The sequence below is a fragment of the Bicyclus anynana genome, chromosome 10 (assembly GCF_947172395.1).
Source record: "Bicyclus anynana chromosome 10, ilBicAnyn1.1, whole genome shotgun sequence".
Taxonomy (NCBI): Eukaryota; Metazoa; Arthropoda; class Insecta; order Lepidoptera; family Nymphalidae; genus Bicyclus; species Bicyclus anynana.
The window spans coordinates 14,553,897-14,574,978 of record NC_069092.1 but is presented as its reverse complement, the minus strand read 5'-3'; the positions used below and the strand labels follow the sequence as shown (position 1 = coordinate 14,574,978).

The 21,082-nt window shown below is 35.3% G+C and overlaps 1 protein-coding gene across 1 annotated transcript; it reads right to left on the bottom strand.

The window, feature by feature from the left end:
• Nucleotides 1-765: 765 nt before the first annotated feature.
• On the bottom strand, nt 766-20,755 carry LOC112050355 (transmembrane protease serine 9-like). The gene is made up of 6 exons (XM_024088609.2): nt 20,549-20,755; nt 10,998-11,157; nt 4,587-4,777; nt 3,528-3,619; nt 2,777-2,939; nt 766-2,074 (listed from the first exon to the last, which is right to left on the bottom strand). The coding sequence occupies exons 1-6, from the start codon at nt 20,607-20,609 to the stop codon at nt 1,935-1,937; spliced, it is 807 nt and encodes a 268-aa protein (XP_023944377.1). The 5' UTR covers nt 20,610-20,755; the 3' UTR covers nt 766-1,934.
• Nucleotides 20,756-21,082: the final 327 nt, after the last annotated feature.

Below are 21,082 nucleotides of genomic sequence, written 5' to 3'. Positions count from 1 at the left end.
TGGTAGTTTACAGTTAGTAGGTAGGTACGTACTGACTCGTAAATCTATGGTAGGTACCATGTTATTACATGTCTGATATGAACGGATATTGTGAAAGGGCCGGATCAAGGATTGGACAAAGGCGCAGGCGTATGCTAGTTTATTATAAATAAAACGAAAATGGTTTTTCATATAATGTGTAATAAAAATATAACAGAACATTGTTTTTTTAAGGAACAATAAATAATAATAATCATGGTAACATAATGTGGTAGATACGAGGTTTAATAAATAAAATACAAACATAGTTTTTAATCTACTTTACAATAAAATTATGTTAATAAGTATTACATCTAAGTCACAGCCATTGTTTTAACGGTTAAAAATAATATATCCTGACCAGAAATATTTAATAAAAACATTGATAGGTGGCGCCACAAGCACTTTTAGCAATCAGTTAACTTTGTTTTCCACAATACGGCGGCAGTTTGGTGATATGGTGGCGGTTTTTATTTTGCTGGTCAGGCTATACACGCACTTAGAAAGGTACTCAACAAAGTTACACTTATTGAGTACATCTACTATCCTATACTAATACTGATATGTACACATACACTAAACACTCTCTTCAACACTTTTAACTCTTTTTACAACAATAGGTGCCTACTTCGGTCAGAATGCCAATGTTAGGGTTAAAAATTTATAACTACCTACGTACTTACTCGTACAGGTCATTTTAAATTGCATCTCTATTGCCTTATTTTATAAGATTTCTATATTTACTTGTGCAACTTTTTGAAGACGATTTGGCTTTGAACATATGTCTTCTGTGGAATGTGCATATACAAGCGTTTGAAAAAGCACATTGGTGTGTAATTGAACATTAGAAAAGCTTTTTTTTTTATATTATCATCTATCAGTGATTGCTTGCATTTCTGCTGTGCTGAGGTTCCTTTATTTTACACACATAAAGGCATAATGTGTTTTCACCTTGCTATGTACTACATCCAAAGGCTTCAACATATCTCATGACGAAATATATATTCATTGTGTTCGATAAACAGCGGTGAAATCGAAAATATCGCTCTCTCATCGCGACTTAAGAGATAGCGATATTTAGGTTTAACAAACGTAGACAACATTTTGCGCACATAAAGAGAACAACTAAATATCTATAACAAAAAAATATAGTGCTATTCTGTAACGATTTTATAACTTGATAGTGTGTTTCGGATTCGTCTCTACTTCGCTCTGTCTACTACCGTATTATAGATAAACGTGAAATAGAGAGAGAGTGATAGACGCGAATGCGGAGTTCTCATACTCTCTCACTCACACTGTCGAGTAAAACGAAAATACGAGTGTGCTATAGGTACCTATAAAAAATACGAGTGTGCTCTACAAAACTCGACTAAAATAAAACTACTCTCTGTTGCTCCTACTCTAACATGCGAAACATACGTTCTGCCTTCATTAACCTATTTATGCCAGGCGATTTCAGTCTCTACTTTCATTAGTCAAACTCTATCTCCTTTCCAGTGTCGGATTAAGGTAATTTGATGTCCTAAGCAATCTTTTCCTGTGTGTTCCCCTACCCTTAAGTAAACTACAAATAAATAATCAAAAAAACGTGGTTGATTGAATTTGTAGCAATCAACGTCAATTTAAAACGGTCGGATTTTGAAATTGCCTTAACTTTCATGCGCTGGTTATTTTCGTCGGCAATCTCTGGTTCCAACATAGACAGGATACCCTAAGCAATTGCTTAAATAACTTATAGGCTAATCCAGGACTGCGTTCATCTCACGTCCCTTCACCTGATCACACGTTCTTATCGCTCGGATAACGCATTCATCACCTTTCTCCCCAAGTCAAGTGTTCGTAAAGAAGTTTTACATAAAACAAGGTTACAGAATAGCGCTACTGAAAGCAAGTATAGCCTCGTTTAGCCTCTGTCAGTGTGCCAGTGCCGAGGGTGGCAGACAGGTGCAGGCGTGCCGCAGCGCGACCTTCAGCCACGGCATGAAGCGGTCCACCCTCGCGTACACGCCGGGGTAGCCCTGTCGCGCGCAGCCTCGGCCCCAGGATACGATGCCTGTAACGAGTAGTTTTTTTAAAACCCTGACAGTCATGAATACATGTTAACTATTATTACAGTTCGTTTCACGTAGCCTGGAACGGGTGACAGTTAGTTTCTAATGATTTTACTTATTTCGTGGTTGTTCATTATGAATGTTATTTAAACGGGTACATACCACCCGTCCCGTCGTGACCACGATCCATGCAACTGGGTCGTTTTATCGTGGTATGTACCCGCTTAAATAATATTCATGACAGTTAGTTTCACTCTTGATAATAATTTGTCACGATAATAGTACGTATTAAAAACGTCATACAGACGACTTTCACCGTACCTATTGTGTTATGTAGATACTATTGAGCTATTGCCTCAGACCAATTACAATTGAACCTGTCTCGCTAGACGTTTACTCCTGTATCAAAAGCTAAAGATCACGATCTGACGTGTCTATACCAATTGCGTCTATAGAATCGATGTTTCATTGTGTTTTTCACAAATTACACATGTATGTATTACGATTTCAGTGTCATTGTGTGTAGTATAAGGACACAGGATATATTTTTGGTATTAAATATTTTCGATTTGTGTGTTTACTTCGTTCCCCTCAAAAACCGACAGAGAATTTGGTTGGTGAATTTGAGTGCGATACAAGTCCAAAGGTTAAAGTCGCTATGCCTCGTCTGGGCGTCACGTTCATCCATGCTCGTTTCAACGTACCGACAATAGTGAAGTGCGGTTGGGCCATGAGCAGCGGGCCCCCGGAGTCGCCCTTGCAGGAGTCCCGGTCGGGGGCGTTGGCACAGATCATGCGCGGCGTCACCTTGCGGCGCCCGTAGCCCGCGCTTGAGCACTCCTCGGGAGTCCAAATCTGCACCTCCGCCTGGACAACACAGAGAATATTAAATCATGTACATACTTCAACAATACTCACATGATTAAAATCTGATTGGCGTTTATTTAACATTAGGTATCACCTTAATCCCGTTGTAGTTATCCATATAAATATTATTGTACAATCATTATTAGCGTATCCACATTAATATTTAGTTCGTAGATAATCTATAAGTTTACAACGTATTAAATTGTAAGTCTACATGTGGCGCGCACATGTCGATACTAACAACTTAAGAACACATTACTAACCCAATATATTTAGTAATATTAAACCACTTTAAACAGTAAACGGCGATCGATAAATACGCTTTTCTTTGCCTCCTTACCTTCTAACTACACGCGGCAAACCGTCAAACCGAATTGGAGCGGCGTGGTAGGTCTAATATCTCCTATAAGGAGAGAGGCCTGTAGAACCATCAAGCAGTGTGATTTCTTCTAGCATTGCCGCCGACGTATCGTCCGGTCAACTGTCTGCCTTATTAGATACACCTGCTCAGACGTAACTCACGGAGAGCAAGTTGGTAGAAACCTTCAAAATCCCGATGTGTAATGATACAAGCGTAGATCGACTTACTTTCATGGGTATATTGGATGGGGGGCCCTTTTCAACAGTACTGCCCCATCCGGAGACAATAGCATCAGCACCTGATATGTTATCGTCATCGTCTAGAAATAAAAAGTTTGATGTGACAAAAGCATTTGATTACAATATATCTTCGGGCCCCTTACGTGTGAAAGCAAAGATTAGTAAAATGAAAAGCATATTATTATAAAAATGAGTGAAAGAGCATGAGAATTCCTCATTCGCGTCTATCTTTAAAATGGTAGTTGACAGAGGGAAGTAGAGACGAATTCGAGACCCACTATTAAGTTATAAAATCGTGACAAAAAAAAAAAAAACAATCTGTTTTTTTCTGGGTTAAGCGTGCGCCCTCGTGGTGGAAATATCCTTTGGTTAAGTTACTGTTTATTTTAAGCAAGCATTTTTGTTTCTTTTGTGATGAACCGATCTATAGTATAAAATTAAGATTGTAATATATATTCAATTAAGTACTTTGTCAAAGGGATCAAGAAATTGTTGTAAATATTACAAATTACGTAGGTAGATATCATAAATTATTATTGTTTTGACTAGAAAACAAGGAGTCTGAAAGCAATAGAGGTACCTTGTCATCAACGACATTATGTTGTACCTATATACGTCATTTATATATTTATTAGTCTTTTGACGGCCTCCGTGGCGCAGTGGTATGCGCGGTGGATTTACAAAACGGAGGTCCTGGGTTCGATCCCCGGTTGGGCAGATTGAAATTTTCTTAATTGGTCCAGGTCTGGCTGGTGGGAGGCTTCGGCCGTGGCTAGTTACCACCCTACCGGCAAATATGTACCGCCAAGCGATTTAGCGTTCCAGTACGATGCCGTGTAGGAACCGAAAGGGGTGTGGATTTTCATCCTCCTCCTTACAAGTTAGCCCGCTTCCATCTAAGACTACATCATCACTTACCATCAGGTGAGTTTGTAGTCAAGGGCTAACTTGTAAACAATAAAAAAAGTCTTAATTCCAAAATGACATAAAAACGCCTCATAGAAATCGAAGAAGAAGAGATTCGAGATGTAATAAAATCAATCTTACTCGGCAAGCACGCTGGTCTAAACAGATGATCCGGCAGAGGCTCCGCCAGCCTCAGCACGGCGATGTCGTTGTCGTACGTATAGCGGTTGAAGTCCGGATGCTGGAACACGTGCGCCACTCGGAAGCCGTCCGATCTCGATTTGTTCACGTCAAATTCTCCCACCAGCACCGTCAAGCGAGACGCTTCCACTCTGCGGAAAAAAAATCTTTACTTACTATCAATACGCTTAATAGATTTTTGTATTTTTTTAATATTATACAGTATGTTCCTTAATCTATACTAATATAATAAAGCTGTAGAGTTTGTTTGATTGAACGCGCTAATCTCAGGAACCACTGGTCCGATTTGAAAAATTCATTTAGGTGTTAGATAGCCCAATTATCGAGGAAGGCTATAGGCTATATATAATCCCCGTATTCCTACGGGAACGGGAACCACGCGGATGAAACCACGCGGCGTCAGCTAGTTAATGAATCAAACACAAAATATTGATAAACCACCTAGATATCTACAACTCATTTGAATAGTTTTGAAAAAATCTCTAGGCTGATCAAGTTACACTTTTTTTTACAAATAATGCAAGCAATTTTTTAATCAAACAGGCACAAACTGTAAATTATTTTGCAATACAAGATGGAATGAGAATGGAATGAACTTTAAAAAAAATCTTGTATTGAAAATTCATTCTGACTTACATTTTCCTAGCAATTTTGTAACTAAAAAACAGTAGACACAAGTTTTATACCAATTTACAAACCTCGATAAGTGTACAAGTTTTAAAAAATGATGGTCATTTTTTTAAATCAGGTCATCTTAATGAATGAAAAATATTTAATTCACTCAAAGCTTTTTCTACAAAACAAATAAAAGATTATTTATAAAAATAGTATCATAGTACATTGCAAATATTTAACAAAAATAAGATCTTTAAAATATTAGTTACAGCATTGAAAAAACTGATTCAAGATAGAAAAAATTTGAAAAATCCGAAAAATAAAACTCCCAAGGGATTTTTTCAAAACTATTCAAATTACTTTTAGATTCAGGTGGTGTATCTACCATTTGAGTTTTATCCATTAATTTCGGGACATCCTGTACATCTACTGCTTCTATTCAAACTTTTTATTATACCAGACAGACAGTCTGCGTACGCGCATCGTGTTAGTGAATCTCATAGCTTTTTTATTCTTTAATTAATTCATTAATATTCATATTCTTGTATTTATAGTACATTTTTATGTAATCTTATTTAAATTTGTCATATATCTCTTGATATCAAATCTTTATTATTGGATAAAGAAACGTGTTTTTTTACTTATTTATTTAGATAGTACCACTGACGTAAACAAGTTTAAAACGATACTTTTCTAAAGTCTTAAAATATGCTTAGAATGGCAAGCTCAACTTTCATTTTTGAACTGATTTTATTTTTCTTTTACAGAAAAACAAAATAGTTTCTCAGTAATTTGATTTTGTGTAATCACAATTTCTGCTAAAAGTGCACTGAGGTAATAACTTTCGCTTTTCTAAATTTTCTATAGAATCACGGTCAGTTTACTACGCCTAAGTTTCGATAGCAATTTCCTTTTCGATACGTAATTTGCAAAACTGGTTAATTAAGCAATAAACTGTGATTGATGTGATTCAGAATGAATTATAGCGAATTAGATATTTATGAGTGTCAAGCAAATATTGATCATAACAATGTTACAAAATCAGCGCCGTTATACAACAGTTATTAGGATAATTAAAAAGGTGAAAGGCAAGTGTAATGAGGAAAACCATCTAATATATCTCTTTAAGAACAATATATAACACATTAAAAAATCCGTCACTGGTCCACTGTTAATTAATAATATACCTAAAATTACAAATACCCCTAATTTAATTTTTTTGAAGGGTACAAAAATACGTTTTGAGAGGGTCCTCTGAGTTTCCGCTGCTATACCTAAGCTATACAATCATAAAACCTTTTATAGCTAATTTAAACTAAAATAACAAAAAAAAAAATACTAATTTATCGACGTATGATTCAAAATGAACGTAATTTTCACTAATTGAACGAAATTAGACTTTAATTTTTAATTTTACTGATTTATGCAAAAAGATTTAGGTATAAATCAGTAAAATTCCCATAAATAAGGACGTAAACAAATATGCTTTTTAACACAAATATTTTAAAATAAGAGTCTTAGAAGACATTAATTATGAATTCAAAGCACGGTGTACGAGCGAGGCAAATTGTGGAGCCGTGACGAAACGTCGAAAAGATGCGTCGGCACATACTCGACCGACCTAGACCCAATTCGTTATGACCTTGACTTCACTGAGTTCACATAGATCGACAAAAACATAAACATTATAATGATCTAAATCAAATTAAAAGAAAACTTATAGCTAAGGCCATAACCTACAGTTACAAAAAAATTAAACGAATTAGAGATAAATTTGAAAGCTATTTTCAGTATAATGTTATATGAAAATCTGTGTGTACTTAAGTAAGAGTATAATAAAAAATGTATAAAAAGGTTTACATATTTATTAAATAAGTATATTTAAAATTATAAAGGCTGACACATTGCTTTCTTTACAGATTTTATTACCATTATCCGCTGAGTCGTTCTTAATAAAACTTTCTTCTCTTGATATACGTATTACATAGCATCGTTAAAATAATCAATTTGGTTTTTTATTTCGTGCCCAGTTTTGCTATTAAGAAGATTTATACCTTTATTTAGATTTATGTTCCATTCTTCGACAAGCTTTACTCGTAACATCTTATTTAGAGTAAAGCTTGAGGAGCAATCAGGAGGTCTATCTGACTATTCGTTAGAGGTGCCAATAGATTAATATTACTAAAAATAAGTCATTTTTATCATTATATTTAAGTCAATTAGTAGCATTATCTTATATATCAGTTATGTTGGCATACAATAAATCGAATTGCGTGACTGTAGGTATTTTATATTTTGTATATAATTATTTTCTATATTCACTAACTTTGTGCAATTTTCCAATTACTCAGACAGATGTATCCACGTAATATTGAAATCCAAGACATTTGATCTGTGTTAAGTAAAAATTTCCATCATATTTTAAATGACATCTTTCGTAGAAGTTGCAAAATTTACGTCTTGTTTAAGATGTTGAGACAATACATCTTTGCACAAGATGAGACAACATTGTAAAAATGTTTTGTATGCATATTGCGGTTGGGGTCAGTTGCACAACTGGAAGGAGCCATACTGTGCCAGAGGTCACAGATCTCACACACAAAGTATGTCACTAGTACCAAAGGGCTGTTTTGAAAGTCAAATTATTGCGTAATGTGATCGATTTTACATAGCGTGCGCAATAACTCTTGAACTTGCAATTTTCACAATTATAAAACGCAGAGAAAGCTCTTTGCACGTTAAAAATGGCCCAATAAAATCATTGTCGATATTTTTAAATTAAACTAAAACAATAACATTTAATTGTGCTTTCATTGCAATGAAACTGTTGACCGAATTATTTTAATTCATCGAACCAGCGTAACCTTCTTTGCTCATATTTGAATGGGGAAATTAATATTAATTCAATTTATTACGGTACCGTTTCGCCGAGGCATTCGATTTAAACACCCTAATTACTATCGTCCTTCTCTTTATGAGTGTCATTATCTTTACCGTCAGTAGGTTACAAGGAATTCGCGAGAATATTACGGCACTTATTTGTGTTGTAGTCTGTTTTTTAAAGGTTGTACTGGAAATATAATTGTATTAAATAACTGTTAGAAAATTTTACTGATTTTTGATTTGATGGTTGAAGAGATTAGAAAAAACATTTTGTATTAGTTTGTCTTTTGACGTGGGAAAACTCAGACCAATTAATTACCTTCTATTATTTTTTACTTTACTAGGACCTACCTCGCTAGAGGTTACCCCTATGTGAAAAATATATGATCACGTTAAACATGAACATACAAAATAGAATCGATGTTTCATTGTGTGTTAAAATTACACGTCTTTATATTAGGATTTATTAGTGTAAGGACACAGGATAAATTTATTGGTGTTAAATATTTTCGATGTGTAAGTTTACCTCGCCACCTCTCAAAAAACGACAATACAGGTAACTCAGACCTGAGAGACAGAGTGTGGGAAAAGCTTGCAAAGATAATTACTATCTTTGGTTTGGTTCGAAAGAGGACCTAAGTATGGATGATATGATGACAGAGGGTGACTCAGATCGTTAGACGCAGGGTACGAGTAGAAAACATCGTAATGGTATGCTTACTCCTATTTTATAGGTTGTTTGTCTAATATAAATAAAACATAATTAGAGGTAAATAAGTGACGTGAAATAGTCTGTAACAAGATAAGTGACTGACTAAAGAAAGCTTGGTTTTAGTCTTTAACCTTTTCTACGTTACGAGAAAGAAATATTGAAAAGTAGGCATCTAATGTTTGATTAATATCACCACATATTATTTATCCACCGTGTAATAGATATGTAGGTGCAAATATCCAGTCATAGTCATAGAGTGATTATTTACTAAATTGTTGAAAACGGAGATGAAAGTGTCCGCGAGCATTAATATTTTGGCAAGTTTTTCATTTTTGCAGACTTTAGAGATTATGATAATAATGTCATACTGCACTTTTTTAAAGAATATGCCGGTCAGTGGGACAAACATACGTATTCGGTGTCCGTGTGGGATTTTAATGTCTCCGTGGAAGTGTTAAATAAATTAAGTTTCTGTTTTTTTGTCCATAATTATTGACGATATTTATTAAAAAACAAAGCCGTTAGTGAAATTTTACAGATAAAAGTGTGTTCTGACTTACCGTTTTGGTTTCTTTAAAAAAATGAGGTGTGTTTTTCAGACGTTAGGTATTAACCTAAGTATCTTACCCTTCAATTGATAAACCATTGAGACTCTATCAATCTACTTTTGCAGAAGTATATATCTCTAAGATCTTTCATTATGTTTGAATGTGTACGTCTTTGATCATTATCCCGTGGAGTATTTCTGAGATCTTTTTAACTTTATGCATATCTCGAAATATTTCTATAACATTTCAAACAGGAGTTTGAATGAGACCTCTTAACTAATCAAGGTATCTGTCAGAGTATCTCTGGGCTCTCTTTTATTTTATGTTTGAAAGTCCATAAGTATGTGCTTAGGTGCAAACAATTTAAAATATGTTAAAATAAACATCAATTTCTATTTCACCAAAGTTTGCTCACAGCCAACAACAATTATTCACTTTCGTTCGTCAGGTGTCAAGAGGCTCATCCACCCAAATATGCCATTGTTTGCAAATCTTTCAATTACTGTATTGAGCGTTGCTTTTATTATCGACCGTAACGACATTAAATCCTAAATCACTAAAGCTGGTAAAACTGCTACAGGGAAAGAGTAGAACATCATTTTACGAGTTCTCCTCTTTAAACGTCACTAATTTAAAAATCTAGGGCTGATTTCTCTAACTTCTGATAATTATCTATTCTCAAGTTTTGTCTTTGTCTTACATTAAATAAAAAGGCCTAAATCAAGGTTATCCGATAATTACGATTATCATCAGGTGGTTAAACCGGTCCTAAATCTTGGATTACGTCAAGCTGTGTTATTTACTTCAAATTATGATTGGCATCTGCTTCCTTTGAACTTTGAAGTTATGGGAAATATTCCCGAGCACAAAGTAAACAATACTGTAAAAGAATCAACGGTCATTTTCTAAAGTCGATGATTTTGTCTGATAGGAAGCTTATTACAATGTTATTTTAAGTTTAAATCATTAACATGTTTATTGAAAACGCTCATAATGTTTAATGATGACAATTTAAGCGAATGCATTGATAAATCACACGTGTCAAAATATTTAAATTATTGTCAGTGTGCCGTTAAGTCTCAATGTACGGGCGCGCCGAAAGTGAGGTAATGCCGAATTTATACTGTCCCGGGAATAAAAGATCCTCTTTGAAGGCTTTTAATGGTTGTTATATTGGCAATTTGATTTCTGGCCCACGCAAAGAATTTAGGTCACAATTCAAAAGTACTGCCCCAAATTCTTATACGTTTGTTCGAAATGCAGTCATTTCTACCGTTGGCTATTATGCACCTACGCGTTTGTGCTTCATAGAAGACAAACTAAACATAAATAAGACAAAAATAAAAAACACATAAACGTACAGGTACTTGTCTGTTATGATAATTCAGTTAAGATCTTTTAACATGAATGATCTTTTAGCACGTTGTAAGAAAAATTAAATCAGGATCGCTGTTTCTGAAGAATCAAATTGCATTATGAAGGGTAGTTCATTGGAATGTTAGAAGAATAATCTTTTATTTTATTCGGCTGTAGACGCGCTAAGAATATCGTGTCTTATCTATGACAATGATGTTGATGAAGATATGTACTTACTCATAAACACAATGCGTGGCGGTGAGGAGATGGTCGCGCGCGACGACGGTGGCGCCACAGATGAGTTTGCCGTCCCTCTTCAGCGCCGCCAACCAGGGTAGCTCCCCCGGGGTAACTGCCCCTCCGCCCACCACGCGAGCGCCGCGCGCTACCCCGCACGCTGGAAAGGAGACACAGGTTATGATTAACTACCCCGTTAGTCCTGTGTTCTAGAGACCTGAATATGATATAGAGCCTAAGAACCTAAAAGTTCCTCAGCCCATGCTTCTACAATTGATCAACATGATAGGCTATGGAGATTCAGCCGTGATAACTTTAAATAGAATAGAATAGAATAGAAATCATTTATTTGTTAACACAACACATAACTACATAATAACTTAAAACTAATAGATTTACATCGTAATAATAACTTAAAACTAATACATATATATATAGAAAATATGTTGTGCCAAAAAAATGGACCTGACTCAGCTAAAATTTGTTGTGAGTACATCAGTACCCACAACGCTGGTATTCTGTCAGACCCTTAGGAGGGAAGAACAGAACACAAAATAATTATATAACTAATAAAATAAAACAAAATACAGTTTAAAAATACAGTAGTGTAATCTCAGAAGAACAAAAAAAAAATTTAATCTCAATAGCTAGCAAACACAAAAGAAAAGAAAAATTTTAAAAAAAGGAAAAAAATATATAGAATTAGTTGTTTATTATTAATTAATAATTAATAATTGCCACAGTCTGCTTTTTGGCAATCTAACAAATACAATCGAAAATTTTTCTTAAAAGTAAATTTAGATTTTACCTCCCGAATAGGTGGGGGGATGTTGTTCCAATATTTTGTGGCAAGATATTTAAAACTGCCACGAAATGCTGTAGACCTGTGCTGTGGCATTATTAAAGGTGGTACTTTAGACCTCTTACCATAGCTAGGTTCCCGCCAAGCTAGCTTACTGTATAAATATGGAGGTTCTTTAGTTTTGACAACACCAAATAAAAGAGTGCCTACTAATAGCTGATACGGATACCTATGTTTCATATTTAATATTTTATTATTAATTAAAAATGGGGTGATGTGTGATCTGGGCGGGACGGTGAAACAAAAACGAGCACAAGCGTTTTGAACTCGCTGAATCAATCGCCACGACTTTTGTAGAAGACATGGGCCATATGCAGTAAAACAATAACTAAATTTTGAAAGTATTAATGTGTCACAAAGTTTAATGCTAATAAAGGATCGAATACTATATAGTACTTTTAGTCTGTAAAAACAATTCCGAGCAAGATCGATTAAGTGGTTCTCAAAGCGCAAGTTCTCATCGATACGTAATCCTAGATTCCGAGTATCATTGACATGTTCGATATTTACTCCATCAATGTGTACCCTAGGCTGTTACTTTAGAAGTCTGTACGTATTAAAGTACCCTAAAAAATCGCAAATAGGTTTTTTTTCAAAATTCTGACTATCGCAAATCTCACGAGAACCATGTTTATTCCCGGAATAAAAAGTAGCCTATGTGTTAATCCAAAACAAAATCTATTTCCATTCCAAATTTCAATCAAATCGATTTGCAAGCCGCAGCGTAAAGGAGGAATAAACATACACGGTTACACACACACAAACTTTCGGCTTTATAATATTAGTGTTTTCATTTCCTCCTCTAGTTAATTCCACTACAGACGTTGAATCTATAACAGTGTTTTTCGAAAGTTGCCAAGACTGCTAAAGGTGTGAAAACTAGGGAGACGCTTTTTCTTCCCACATCAAGCTTTTTATTTGATGGATTATAGATCTGGATCTTGGAACGAAGCCATATTTTGGGGCCCATACTTCTGTATTATACTTGCGTATAATAAAAGTGTGGGCTAACTTTTCAGCTTATAAATTGAAGAAAGTCTGGCTTTGGCTATAACAAGCTTTATGCATTTGCAAAAAGGTGATGCATTTCCCTTGACATTATTTGGATTTGGCATTGAACAATACACATAAGTTATCGTATTCGAAGCACCGATGGACAGGTCGATAATCATTTTAAATTACGCGCGAATATTTGGGACGACGTGCAGCGTTGTACAAAATTACAACTTGTTAAAGATTACCGTCTTACGGTAACTGTGGTGTGCGAAGATGTAAGAAACTGTGACGTGAGAATATATTGAGTTTTATTCATGTACAAGTAAAAGCGATGTAGGCCAAATGTCGAATTGATATATGCATGGACTGCAGTTCATCTCGTATTATGAAATGATATTAAATTCAAAATTCATTTATTTCAAGTAGGCTCAGTTTACAAGCACTTTATATGTCAGTTGACTCTTTGTAAAGATTCTACCTTCGGTTCGGAAGGCAGGTTCTGCTGAGAAGAAACAGGCAAGAAACTCAACAGCTGCTCTTTTAAAAATTGATGGCAACATTACAATTTATTATAGTTTTACTTCCTGGGTGAAGGTGGAAGCTGATCTATCGACCTCCAAGCATCTTTATCATTAAGACACTCATCAATGGTGTAGTAGCCTCGACTAAGTAAATGTTTTTAACACATTGCTTAAAGCTATGCATTAGCAGGTCCATCACAGCCTATATTAACTAAACTTATCTGCAATAAATTTAGCTCTTTAACAAAGAATAAATAATTATACATATATTATTATACTAAAGAAAGAAAATGGGATCGATGTGATTCGATCTAAAGTGCCTACTAGCAACATTGTCGATTGATTCATTATAAGGCATGGATCTAGTGATAAAATTTTGGGGTATGAGGATTTCAACACTTCTTAACACATACAAGAAAAAGATTATGATAAAGTACAATAAGAAGATAATATTTAATGTCTTTTAATTATGGACTTATAACTTTTTTACCACAATTTGCCCTGATGTTGCCTCGTCGAACCCTACGCACCTTAATTTAGGGAAAACTCTAGAACAATATAAAATTGAACCAGTAACTTATTGTTTATTTTGGTAGACTAGGTAATTTACAAATTGGCTTGTGATAAATATGATTGATTTTTAAGAAAATATTTCACCAATTATGGGATTGTGATTCTTGATCGGATCTCAGGATGAGCAAAAAACTAAAATTTTCCAAACTGTCTCTAATCTGGCAAACTTGGTCAATGAGTAGGTGGAAATTGATCGAAAGAACTTGGTCTGCTGCATTCTTTTGTTTTTATTGATTTTGCGAACAACATACAATTCGAGGTTAACGTGTTAAGTACGTCGAAGAAATTGAAGATGTCCCCGTCCAATTTGAAAATATTGGTTTGTACTTTAGTGTGACACGGAATTTGTAGGTGAACGTTGCAATTTTACTGCACTGAAGTAGGTTAATGATAAAGAAACTGAATGCATTTTTAAGTTATCTACTTAAACAGAACATACAAGGACGTCTAAAGTTAGTGTTGTGCATGACTTTTTAATATTTATTTTTATACCTAACTATATTATTTGAAAAGGAGATACCACATTAAAGAAGAAAGAATAATTCAAATGGTGGTCAATATCTCAACTGTTACTAAATCAGCCTATTTTTGCAAGGCAGTATTGTACTATCAACTTCCCAACTTGATACAGCTACTGAAATTTTGTGGCCTAAAGATAAGCATTATTTCACAGCCCGAACCGCGTCGAACCCAGGACCTCGCGATCCTAAGTTACAAAGTCTAAGTACTGGATCTACAAGGTCATGTACCTGCTGCATCCCTTATATGAATAAATAAACTTTGTCATATATGAATAAATAAATAAATTATTTTTTATTTCGGTTTAAAAACCGTAGTACTAAAATTTACGAAAATAGTAATCTGTAATGAGTTTAGTAACTTAATAACTTCATCTCAGTAGAACCAGCATAATTAGTCAACCTTGACGTATCAAAAGTGCTTGTAAACTAAGCCTACCTACTTGAAATAAATTAATTTTGATTTTGAACAATTTTTGGGAAACAAAGTTGAGATAATAATATTTAAAAGTAGGTTGGTGTGTAAGGTAAATGAAGTTATCTTAAGTAACGATCGTGAATTATCGTAAGTTAAGATTATCATCAGGTGTTAATGATTAAGATCACGACTGACAGTTTTGCGTCTTCTCCGAGATAAGGAGGAAATGTAAATGTCATAAAGTCGCCTAAAGTAGCTCATTTGTGTCAACTTTTATTAGTCTGTGCATTTGACCTATATTCGGTATTGCGATTATCTTATTAAAAATTCAAAATTCGTTTATTTCAAGTAAACTATGTCCCGTTACACCATTCAAGTGCAGGTTAGTCTAAAAGTAAGTTTTGTTGTTTCATCATCATTGGCAACCCAAATTTGTTCATTGTTGGGCATGAGTCTCCTTTAAGATTAAGAATAAGAAGGGTAAGGCAAAAGATCGCGAGGAAACCTGTGTGAAGTCTGCCAATCCGCATCCAATCCAACGTGGTGGACTATTAGCGGATTGGCAGACTTCACACAGGTTTCCTCACGATGTTTTGCCTTACCCTTCTTATTCTTAAAGGAGACTCACTGTCTGAAGCACATGATATTTAAGTTGGAGGTGCATATATATGATATAGTATCAATAGATAGTGAAATCGGCCTTAGTTTACAAGCACTTTTGAAACGCCAAATTTGACCATTTGTAGACACTACCACCGGTACAGAAGGCAGGTCCTGCTGAGAAGAACAACAAATTAATCCCGACAATAAGCTCAGCAGTTGCTCTTTTATTTGTTTCATCATAATAATATTTGATCTTTTCAAGTGACGAGGCCTTTCAAAGATCTTTCTTTTCAAATCGTACAATGTCAACATTTTGCGCGGAATAGATTATAACCTCAACAATGCGCTGAACAAATATCCGGAACACTTAACACACTTGCGAAAAATATTCAAAAGTTTTACTACTTTACGCCAAGACTTAAAAGAAGTATGTTTAGTCATTTGGCCAGATGACCGGAAGAAAAATGTTTATATAAGTACAAGTATAGAATAATTTTGCCGTTTATTTATTAGAATTGCTCATAAAATGCATATATGTCAAAGTTATTGCTAATTTTTACAAATTTATAGCAGTTTCTGTTTTTTTCAATATTTTAAGTACACCTGTTAGAAAATTAACGAAAAAGAATTATGTAATCACAGCCAATATCAAATAGATAAATAAATGAATAACAAGCTGGAAAGAATGTTAAATTGACTAGAGTTTTAGTTAAAACTTAAACTAAATTAGACATGTGTAACTGTAAACAAATTTAAATTAAAATCATGAGTAAAACGTGAATAAAATATGAAACCCGCATGTAAACATATTTAGAATTTTAATAATTTCTACATTTCCTTTAAAAAAATTCATGCAAATTATAGAAATTGTATGTATTGGATATCCCTTAATCGCATTTAAATTATTTCATAGCCTACTTCTGTTTTAACGTTACGCTTTTTTGATCAATTATCTATACCAATATTATAAAGAGGAAAGATATGATTGTTTGTTTGTTTGCATTGAATAGGCTCTGAAACTACTTAACCGATTTGAAAAGTTGTTTCACTGTTGAGAAGCTACACTATTCCAAAGTGCTACGAGTATGTGCTATATTTTATCCCCGTATTCCTACGGGAACGGGAACTAACCTTTAAAAAATATATATACTTATTTGGACAGAATAACATATCCACACCTTCCGTCATCAACCCATATTCGGCTTACTGCTGAGCTCGAGTCTCCTCTTAGAATGAGAGGGGTTAGGCCAATAGTCCACCACGCTGGCCCAATGCAGATTGGCAGACTTCACACACGCAGAGAATCAAGATAATTCTCTGGTATGCAGGTTTCCTCATGATGTTTTCCTTCACCGATTGAGACACGTGATATTTAATTTTTAAAATGCAAACAACTGAAAAGTTGGAGGTGCATACCCCGGACCAGATTCAAACCCACACCCTCCGGAATTGGAGGCAGAAGTCATATCCACTGGGCTATCACGGCTCTCTATCTTATCCACGCCTTGCTTTTAAATATTTTTTAGATTACGGTTATTTTCGTAGTCTTCGTTTCTTATTGTTTAAAATCAATAAGGTCAATCACAAGTCAGAGAGCCTCTAACAGTAAAAAATGGAAAGATAACATTACGTGAATCATCCATAGTTGTAACACTTACGCGATAGTTGTAAACTGTGTGTGTGTGAGCTTAATTTCTTTTGCTCGTTCCACTAAAGAGTAAAGACTCGATTGACGCTTTTATGGTTATATACCTTTGCTATGTTCCTAACATTCGAAGTACAATTTAAGCCAAAGTTATCACAATAATCAATCGAGTTTTATAGTGTTTTGTGAAAGGGTGCTACTTGGTATGGTAGAAATAATAACTACTTAGGCTGTTACATCTACGTCTTATATGCTAACAACCACAATACGCATCGGGTTTAATAATGGATTATTCTGATTTTTAGGACTTACAACGGTAGTCTTTTTTCTGGAGGGAAATCCTCATGGACATCCGAATAGGTAGTGCCGGACTCTTACTGGCTAAACCTCTCCTGTCATCCTGTAAGCCTTGTACCCGGCCATTGTCGTATCTAGGATTATTTCCTAGGGTGGGCCTGGCCCCCTGATATGAAGTCTATTATTAGTATCATAATAGAACTCCCTATCGATAGCCCAGTATCCTAGGGTGGGCACAGGTCCATTCTAGGGTGGGCATGGCCCACCCGGCCCCTGACTATATACGCCTATATACCCGGCGTTCAGCCTATATAACACGGTAATACTTCTGTCCATTTCTTATGTTGCCTTCCTCCTCTTTTTCTGCTTCTCCTTTTCCTTTATACTTTCTTCAAGCTAGTTGTCCACTATCCACTTTTTTCGGATTCCAACATTGTAAATACCTAATAATTTTTTTTATACATAAGCCACCTTTGCAGTAGATTCTCGCCTGTCGGTATCACTTTTGTCCATTTCTTATGTTGCCTTCCACCTCGTTTCCTTCTTCTCCTTTTGTAGCTTCTTCAAGGAAGTTGCCAAAAACTGTCCACTTTTTTCGGATTTCAACATTTTGAGGACTTTCTTTTTACATTCTTTACACATATTCCTTTTCCCACATCACGCAGTGAAAGATGGTATACAACGCTAGGCTGAACGCACCATTATGTATAAAGCTCGACAATATCAATAATGTATTGGAGCTTCGGACGAACTTACTGTATATATAATAACCCACAAAAGAAAGTAATCAAATGTAATTTATTTGCTACCAGTATAATTACACTTACGGCACTTAGGAACCTTAGTGTTTAATATTCTGTCGGTATTTTATTTATGGTTTTGAGTTAATTTTCAAAGATTTACAAAAAGTTTTAAAAGCATATCGAACAACTTTCAGTCTAAAGACTATTTCAGATTTTCGTTTTGACCTCTATTTTTCTATCGTGTCTATTCGTAATTTTGATTATTGTTATGATATTGAATGGGACATTACATTATTTTTTATTTTAGTCAAGAGTTTATTTGTTTGTTAAAACTACTAAATTCCACGCGGACGAAGTCGCAGGCGTCCGCTAGTAGGCTATATATTATCCTCGTATTTCTATGGATACGGGAACCACGCGGGTGAAACCGCGCGGCGTCAGCTAGTATTAGATATTGCTAAACGTTTAATTTTACGCTACTTCTCGTATGTATGTTGAGAACAGATTTAAGCTAATGTTAGTAGTAGGTAATTATGATGAATATGACAGAAGTAAACTAAAAAAAATAAAAAAAGTATCTCCATACGAAGATTAGAGATTGGTTTATTTACGAAACTTTGTTACGAAAACAGATAAATAAGAGTGTTTTATCAAGTGTTGGGAAACAGATAAGTGGTAAGTAGCAAAAATAGGTCAATTTGCTACTTACGTTCTCCTATGGTTATGTAAACCCACGTAAACTACAGTGTACCTATAGCCCGAGAGATCGTGGAAGACTTTCAGAAGGAGCTTGATAAGAAATAGAAGCATGTTTAAGTACGATATATAAAATTTTATGAAACACTGGATACAAATTTACATGCCCGCACTGGTTCACTTGCTACTTATTTAAACAAATATTCAATCTATTGTATATGTTTCTACTTTTGAAATATATTATGGAAATGAAACTTTTAAAATGTACTTTGGCATCGATTAAAAGAAAATAATGGGTTCCAAATACGCTTTCGTTCGTTATCAAGCCATATTCGGCTCACTGCTGATCTCGAGTCTCCTCTAAGAATGGTTAGGTTAGGTTAGGTCCACCACGCTGGCTCAATGCGGATTGGCAGACTGCACACACGCAGATAATTAAGAAAATTCTCTGGTATGCAGGTTTCCTCACGATGTTTTCCTTCACCGTTAGAGACACGTGATATTTTATTTCTTAAAATGCACACAACTAAAAAGTTGGAGGTGCACGCCCGATTTCGGGTTTCGAACCCACACCCTCCGGAATCAGAGGCAGAGGTCATCCACTGGGCTATCACGGCTCTCCTAATCTCGGAATCCGGATATCTCTCGGAAATACGCTTTATGATTCAAAAATTAGACAGCCGTATGTTAGTTTACTAAAGTAACAATTTATTCTTTTACACGTAAGCATCCCGTCAAAATTGACCACACTCTCTTGCATGACATGCACACATGTTAATCAAAGATGTAAACAGTGTACCTTACGTACTTTATAGTCATAAATTATAGGGTGCTTGTGTATCGCGAGCTAAGTGATGACATGTTACTTACTGCTTACTTTACACTTATTGTTACAACAGTAGAACTCTCTAAAGCACTAGAAGGTGTGCTAACACCATGACATAACTCTAGGAACCGAAACCTTTTGAATTTCGAGTGCTTTCAGAATGAAAATATAGTAGTACATTTGTTGCTTAACCTCTGCTTATTGCTTACTTTGATACGTTTATTTGTAGTTTACAAATACTTTTGTAATGTAATGTTTACTCGTCTGTTTCAGTTAAAAAAGGGGAATGATGATCGTGTTTGAACAATAAACATAAACGAGAACAATATTTTTTTTTCATAGAAAACAATAACAATAAATAAATCTCTTTCAAGTTACATCAAAGCTTCATCTGAAATTAAGGCACTATAACTGTTTTTCGTGCGTATTGTAGGATAGGCTGTAAATTTTTACTAACTCCTTTGTCACTCAGATGTTATAAAAAATTCAGTGTTTACAAACAAAATGTTGATGATACTTCCAAATATTATTGGATTATGTGTTAATTTAAATTATAATTGTTAATTTACTTTTTATGTAAAATTAATGAATGAAATTTCGATTATGTAGTATTTATACTTACTATTCCTTTTAATTTTGATTACGCGATCGATAAATTCGAGTGGGAGGAAAACTATGCAAGTTTAAAAATAAAAAATGTAACGACTTACCTAACACACATCACAATCGTAAACAACTATACACAATCTCATACACAACCTGCTCTACATAGCGTCGGATCAAACACTGGCGTTCACATGGCTAAGTGATACGAGATACTTCGACTCTTAGTATAATGGGGCAGGGAACTCACTGCAGGGTTTGCAGGCGCTGGCGACAGCGAGCACAGCGAGGAGACACAAGGCGCGGAACATGTCTGCCGGAGTCACAGTCCAATCTGGAGGCAAAGGGAGACGCCGGCCCAGCTATTATAGGCCGCGGGCGGCGCCTCTGATAAGGCCTCGGGGCCAGGGTGATCGGACCAGGCCAAGTTCACGGATACGGCGCGACTGAGCGAGTGTCACCGCAGACGCCGCGTCACCCCACCCAGTGCACCAACGCAGGACGGTGGAAGGATTTAGATAGTGACCTTCGCATCTATCAGCCGAGTCAATAGGTCGCGCGAACTTCGCTCGATATTGGAAAGTTTCGTTGTGACTAATCGTTAATCCGCCGAGGTAACTGGCGCATGTTCACGGGTAGCGATCTCTTTATTGCTGCGTCGGATCTTTTGTTATTGCTGATTGATTTATGTTTGAGATGTTTTACGATCACCGGAGGCCGTAAATTGGGCGCCCAATGTTGCCGTTATGTATCGCTTCGGCCTTCACAGAACTGTTCAGGGGAT